This window comes from Puccinia triticina, chromosome 2A (assembly GCF_026914185.1).
Source record: "Puccinia triticina chromosome 2A, complete sequence".
Classification (NCBI taxonomy): Eukaryota; Fungi; Basidiomycota; class Pucciniomycetes; order Pucciniales; family Pucciniaceae; genus Puccinia; species Puccinia triticina.
The window spans coordinates 2,468,737-2,476,553 of NC_070559.1; the positions used below are offsets into that span (position 1 = coordinate 2,468,737).

The 7,817-nt window shown below is 42.0% G+C and overlaps 1 protein-coding gene across 1 annotated transcript; it reads left to right on the forward strand.

Annotated features, from left to right (window-relative positions):
• Positions 1–2,386: 2,386 nt before the first annotated feature.
• Positions 2,387–3,628, forward strand: PtA15_2A248 (uncharacterized protein; the record flags this gene model as incomplete). The annotated part of the gene is made up of 3 exons (XM_053166249.1): positions 2,387–2,882; positions 2,968–3,300; positions 3,372–3,628. 3 exons carry the CDS (start codon positions 2,387–2,389, stop codon positions 3,626–3,628), a joined length of 1,086 nt encoding a protein of 361 aa, XP_053017490.1.
• Positions 3,629–7,817: the final 4,189 nt, after the last annotated feature.

Here is a 7,817-nt window from a genome sequence, read left to right on the forward strand (position 1 = left end):
ACTGAAGTTGAAGTAAGTACATAAAATCATACCCAAAGACCTATTGTTTTTTGGACCAAGAGTGGCTGCTCAGATATAAAATCCCTGCTCTTTGAAGGCTCTCACAACACCCCCTTTCATCCTCTTCATCATCTGCCCCAATTGAAACGGAATCAATTATCTATGAATTACATCTTGCTCCTAACCATGTTATTTACAAGGATTCTAGTTAGCATTCCACTTTTAAATTATTATAGTGTTTCAGCGCACTCAATTTCACGCTCAGATTCTCTGGCAAAGAGGAGCCTTGTTGGTGATCCAATTTTTCTTTATAGTGGCCGCCAAATCTTGAGAGGAAAGAGAAAACCTGAGTTTGATAGTATGCCATCAATTTAGTTGATGTGGTCTTTCTGTCAGATTACACACTTATGATGTTTTTTTCATACTCATTAATGCTACTCAACCAATATTCAGATTCTATACATGTCAACAAGAAGAAAAATCCAGGATGTATGTCATATCTTCTCATTTTCAATTTCTTACAAATGGCTGATTTGGGAACATCAAATTTTCCCTCACGGTGATGAATTTTTAGCTCCCTCAACAGTTCAATATGAAAATCAAGCTGGTTAGTTATATATTTATATTTATCTGATTCAATCACCTTTAAATGCAATAATAAAAATGACTCTTTGTTCCTGACCATTCAAAACCAATGAATCAGTCAACCCCATCCCCTCATGTGACCCTTTTAGTAAGTGGTTCTTTACACCCAACTTACATGTGCATGTTCTGATTCTCATTTTTCAACCTCAGCAAATGCAGACCAGATCAACAAAGAGATGGAACCCAAGAAGTCCACTTTTTGGGAAGAGTACCACAATCTAAGGGAATTCTTGAATGATTCTGAAAAAAAAATGTTTTCTGTAATTGTGGAAAAGGAGTGTGGAATTAATGGAGATTCACCTGAAGATAAACGTGTCAGATTTATTTATTTTTTGGCAACTTTAGATGATTACAAAAAGGGAAAAATTTGGCAATTTGTGCAGAAGCATGATGATACTCTTCATTCATTATCACCTGAGCTTGTTTTTTCAGGTGACTCAAATTTGACAGAACACCTTCAAGGTTTTCATGGTAAGTGCTGTTGAAATCTTTCCATCCCATCATACAATTATCAAATACAAATTTTATGTGCTGATCTTGCATCTGAATAATGCAAAAATAAAAAGACATGATGGAAGGAAACCCCTTTGTGAAATAGGTTTCAATGATCAAATCTGATTGGAGGGAATTTAGAAAAATTGCCATAGTTTTGGATAATTATGAATGGAAACTTCTCAATGAATACCATGAAAATATGAAAGAAGCTGGGAAAAATTGGAATACAGAATCAATCAAAGGATCCTTCCAAAAACTTTCTGCTTTACATGCAATTTTGAATGATTCCAAAAGAGAACAATACTGGAAGATAGAAGAGAAAGGAGCTTTGATATCATTTGAGGAGGAGGACAAGGCAATATACTTTACTCCTTACCTGAAGAAACTAACTGAAATCAAACAAAAAGCCTTCAGCTTGACTATGGCTAAAATTTCCCCGGAATTGTTCAGTCACAAGACCATTTTCAGTGAAGCTTTTTGTAAACACATTTTCTACTTGCTTTCAGTTGCAACCAAGGAGGAAGAAAAAAGAATTTGGAAATGTATGAAAATTTTGATCAAGACCTGGTTCCATCATCATGGAAGAACTACATCAAAAATGTTCAATTTTTTCATGAGCTCATTGATAATGTAATTATAGCTGGATAAATGCCTTTTTTGCTTGTGCTACATCCTCATTTTTGCCGTGTCTGGTGTAAAATTCACCACTCATAAACTCAACTTAAAGTTTCCATTGATTGGATGGTTCTCTCTTGGATACTCTTCTAAATTCTGGTTTGGTTTCTCTTGGATTTCTCAGAATAAATTGCATTTCTTCTCCTTGGTGAGCGCTGCACAAACAGGGCTACATGTTAATAGGCTGCAATTGATGGTGGCATGAATATCATATGCAAATGATCTGGTTGAAGTGGCTCTATATAGACTTCTGAGTGTGTACAGCATTAAACAAGCTACAAACTAAAAGCTGTAGAGATGTTTTCTTCTAGCTTCTATGTGTGTGTATGTAATGACAGACAACCAGCTTCTGTGTTTACAAGGCAGGGTAGAAGGAGAGAGAAGGGTTGAGGCTACAAAGAGACTGGTTGATTTTTTCTTCTTTTTATAACAGCTGATTTATGCAGGCCTTGCAATAAATTTGTTGGTTTTTTTTGCCCCTGGTTGAAGTAGCTTACCTTGGATGACGTCAAATTTCCCACCTGACCCCCGCCGAAGCAGGCTGAAGCAGGCCCGGCCCTCGAGTCGAAACATGAACTTCTCCAGGTCCATCGGTCATCTCATCAAGCGAACCCAAGGGCTGCCAGGCCATCCAACTCTGACACGTAACGGCTATAGTCGAATCGACTGTCGTCCGTTCCATTCGATCAGCACAAGCGCCGGCCCAAGAGCGCCAATACGAACGCTGGAAGAAAGCATATCATTAGTTACGAAAAGAAACATGTCGAGCGGAGCTGATGACCAACCGATCAGTTTTCCAGTCACGCCCTATCCCAAATCGCACCCGGAGCGGAAAATCCGGACGGCAGCCTGCGTGATCATTGGGGACGAGATCTTGAGCGGGAAGACGCTAGACACAAATTCAAATCATTTTGCGGCGCTGTCCTTCAAGCTGGGCGTCCATCTAAAGAGAATCGAGGTCGTGCCGGACGAGGAAGACGTCATCATCAGTTGCATCAGACGGCTATGTGAACCCGAAGATCAGTTCGATATGATTATTACCAGCGGTGGCATCGGTCCTACTCATGGTTTGTACTGTCTTGCCCACATCAGGGATTACAAGAGGCCATTTTTTCTGACACTTCTTATGCTTTACTTCTAATTGCTCAACAGATGATATTACATATCAATCACTAGCCAAAGTGTTCGATCCGAAGGGAGAGTTGGAATACGATCAAGAGACGATAAGACGGATGGATGAATACAACAGTCGAAGAGCGAGCACGGTGACTAAGACCGAAGAGCAAAGAATTGCTCGTCATCGAATGGCCCTGTTTCCAAAAAACTACTCCAAAGTCTTGTTCGTCGAGCCCCATCTTTGGGTCCCTGTCGTCTGTCTAAGGGAGAAAATATACATCTTTCCCGGTGTTCCAAGTCTATTCCAACAGCTCGTGCAGGCTCTGATGTGCCATTACATCTCTCTTCCTCCGGAAACTGATAAACCGCGTTAGTTGGTCAATTTCTTCATATCGTCTCTTTCCGATGTCTAAACAAATTCTTTTTCGTTGGTTCTCCAGATCGAGTGATGGTCCAGACGAGACTGCCTGAATCAATCATCGCGCCCCTCTTGACCCGGTTCTCGAACCAATTCAAGGAAGAAAAACTTGATATCAAGCTCGGATCCTACCCAAACCTAATCACCGGAATCGTCAGCATCTCTTTGATCGGGATCGACCTCGAGAGACTCAACTCGTTTGCTCAGCTTATTCAACTTGAATTTGACAAGCTTTCTCATCAATCCAATCTCAGTAGTAATAACGATAACAAGTTGTAGTGTTCTTTTTGTCTAATGAAATTGTATCGTTATGTTATCAACATCTGCTGATTTCTGCAGCAAGTGATCTACTTTGTACATAACTCTAATATTCACCTGTTTGTACTGTGAAACATTCTTATCATGATGTGCAATCCCCCGGCTCCATCTCCTCTACCTTCCTCATCAACATTGCAGACTGGAGACTCCAAATTAACCTGAGCCAGACCATACCGCCTATACCCAGCCGCGTCACAACAATGGATCAAGCATACCCTGCAACGAAACTGAAGCTGCAGCTACTCCAAGTATTAACTCCCCACTCTGACCATCCCTTTGCCCAACCCAGGCACCACGCATACCCTGGTCTTTCCCCTCACACGCCTCTACTGACAATTCTTGTCGGAAATGCTCTCCCCCACAAAACACAAATCCTACTAATCTTGAACGTCCCTTTCCCTTTGATGCTTGACTGACTGGGCAACAAAGGTTTCTCTTTGACAGGTCTGTTATTCTATGATTTACTGCTTAGTGACGATGAATGCTTTCAATCCCAATATTCCCTCTTTCCTCTTTCCTCACAGGCTTCCTACAACAATACATGAGTTGTGAATAAGTGCTGATTTATTTTCGCAAACATTTGGTATCCCAAATAGTCAAACACTGATACAAAAATGTGGCATTTTCCTCCTGGATCTGGCTTGCTTTACAAGAAGCTCTTACAGGCTGCAGCCAAAGTAACTTTTTGATGTTGAAGACGCCAGCCATAATCTGTAATGAGCCACTGGAATACACACTTTGGCCTCATTTTTCACTAGTGCAGCAACAAAGCTTCCTTGGCCTCTGACCTGCAGCTAAACCACAGACTTGCAAGGACCATGGGTTGATGTGACATCCAAAACCAAGCCATATTTTACTGGTGTGTTTTGTGGCAGGAAGATATTTTGGTCAGTTATCTGGGTAATTTGAAGTTGGTATCACTTTTTTTTCAACATAGCTTGAGCTGTCTCAGCATAGTTTCAAGCTTTTTTGATACAAGATTCCAGAAGAAATCCAGCCAAGTCCTAAAAAAGACATCTACAATGACCCTTGCATGGGAGTGCCTAGAAAACTCTCTTGGTGTAACCAAATCAGCAAGGATGAATGAAATTGAGTCCCTGCAGTCAAGACACAAAAGAAAAATCTGAAGAGAAACCCTCAATAAACTTGAAGGCCATCTCAAGAAATGGGGTGACTATGTACAAATGGTAAGGGCTTTTTTAAGTTGTATTTTATGAAGGATTGGATGAAAGATGACTGGTAGTTGTGTGGACTTCTATGTCAAAAAAGTATGGCTGCGTAGGAGGTGGAAAACTGTGATAGCTGATGCTTGGAAGTTTCTTGCTAAGGGTTGTTCACCATAACACTGGTGTAAGAAGTATTTTAAATTTATCAAAAATTGACTCGAGCTCTGGAGAATCCAACTAGAGAACTTACAATTTTATAAACAGCACTATTGCACTTAACCAGAGAAGTGCGCTCATGGCAAAGAAAATATTGCGGACCCTTATCTGGTGCCCTCTGGTTGCCTCTTCTTGCACCCGAAATTGTGATACCCATTGCAATACCCGACGAGGAGAATCAAATCCGGCTTCATATAATTCCATTTTGTCAAGACAATCAGCCGCTTGACACCTTGGACAACTAGCTCTTGGGGCTCCCCCAACGCATGTGCAACGTAAATGTTTGCATATTCTAAGCTCGTTGACGGGAAATGGAAGTTCTTTTAGGCACAATGCACACTTGTTGTACTTTCTTTGAGGAGCAATGTCAATGTTTAGGGCTTCGCGAGTAGATGTTGCGGGATCAGTGGGTGAAGGACTGGGAATTTCTGGATCTTTCCTGCTCAAATATAGCTTGGCCTTCTCACCTCCCTAGATAACAAAAAGTATTTAAGCTTTCAGAAAGCATAAGATTTAAGGCACAATCTTTGAAAAAAATTCACTCACAATGTAGGGGGTTTCTTGAGGCAAAAGTACGCTGACTTCATCTGGGTCTTGATGAAAATGTACATCTGGGTAGGTTTCAATTTTATTGGAGTAATTGGGGATCTCTACGGCGTGTTCCGAGCATGAATTGTGCCCAAATCCTGCTGGCAATTCCATTTGTATACTGTGCCCAACAAGCTGAACATTCATGAATCATGAATGGTAAGATTTGAGAATTATCATTCCGTGCCATGATTAAAGAGAGATTGTCTAACCAATAGCCATAATAACCACGCAACCATACCAGCTAATTTGACGGAGGTTTATTATTAAGGACTAATAAGTTCTAGAAAGGTTTAAGAGAGCTTAGATCCTGGTCAAAAATACTAGCATGTAGTGTATATCGGAAGACATCGTATTTTTGATAGTCTTCGCAGGGCGATAAGACCTATTGATAGATTGTATGAGTTGACTTACATAGTTGGTCGCACGCAACGAGATTTATCCACGAGCACACACTGTACGACACCTATTGATAAGATTTTGTGATTTGACTTGGTTCGTCTCACACACTTCGCACCTAAATAATTGAGAGAAGAGATCAGGAAAATGAAGAATGAAATTCAGATTGATTGATAAAAAAACCTCGAAAGAAAATAAGATACCGCAATAAGCAGAGGGTTGTGCCAAATCGCGACAGAGAGCAAGGACGCGATAGACCGGAGACCTCTAATGAAACAAATCCTCGAAAATAATATCAACAAACGGTGAATCTGTTAGCGATGCCCATTTGGTTTTTTGGTTCTTGGGAAGTAAAGTGGGAACAATGGGTATGTATAACAATCTAGTGAAGAAGGACTGTGAGACTTCGGCTGACTGGGGGCATGGAGTTATACGAAACGCCCCCGTGGCGCCCCCTTTTTGCTGGGTGGGATGCTCTGGGATCCGCCCCAATACATCACCTTGCAAGTGTCGACGACAATCCGAAGATAACTGTTGGAGCGTGCTCCAACTGAGGCCCGAAACATCGGAGGATGTTTCATTCCCCTAATGTACGGAGACAGTCGAAGACCATGGAGGGGGATGCCATTTTCATTCTTCAAACAAACATGCGCATTTTCATTCTTGAAACAAACATTTGCACATGTGTATCCAGGTTGGGAGGTCCAACCGGCATCTCCGGCTGTGCACCTAGAGTAGTTTTGGAAACCAAATTTAAAGTCACTTGCAGATGGGTCCTTATGAGCCCACTGCACACTGTGACTGAGGTTTGGGGCCGCAAACCCCGGGCCCTACCCAGCCAACTTTCTGTTGAGGGCCACAGGGGTTAGGGCCCAATTATAAACAGTTATTAGAATTTTATTAAAAAAAAATCCAAATTCATTCAAAACTTTTTTTGTCTGAATTTTTTTTATGTACAGATTCAATGGGATCAAAAATTTTCAAATTTTTGTTATCAAAGCAATTTACAGGCATACAGTACATGTATGCAACACTGTACCGCACTAATCCAACGGTAGAACTTAGTTGTACTGTTGGTCAGCAATACACAGCCGCAGGCAGTTGATTTCGCAACGACCCAGCCGCCGGAAGCATCTCCAAATTCCGTGTGCCAAATGCCGTGTATTAGGGGGGTTCACGTTGCAAAAAAAGCAATGCTGATTTTGTCTGCTCATGCAGCTGTGAGTAAGGTTTATGCCTTGCAGATTGCTTCCAAAGGGGAGCTGCCCAGCCAAACCTTTTTGCTTTCTCACAATTTTCAAAAGCTGCATCTGCTGGTTTTGATTGCTGATTTTCAAAATCAGCCTTACGTGAACCCCCCTATTACAGGTCTCTGCCTTGGGTACACAGGAGATCTCTGATCTGGTCCTGTTGAGTCCACATCAAGGGGATGTGTTCACCGGGCGCCCGAGTATCATCCGCAACGTTCCCCAGATTGCAAGGGATCCTCTGGCCATACAACTGTTTGAGTGTCAATCAATTGTACCAGTCCTGGAGGTAAAGGGCCCCTCGGCGATTGAGAAGGTTGTGTAGAATCATACACACAAAAGTGTTTGACTGCGCGCGTATTGGCCGTGCAGCCTCAGCCGTCAGGAGGATACAAAAGTGGTTCTTCAACTGCCAAAATGTACGCTCCACGGGCGGGGGGGGGGGGGGGGGGGGGTGGAAGAGGCGGTGTTGGCCAGGAATTTGGAATTCCTGTTGTGTGGCCCGCAGGTTTATAATTGTACATATTATCCAGG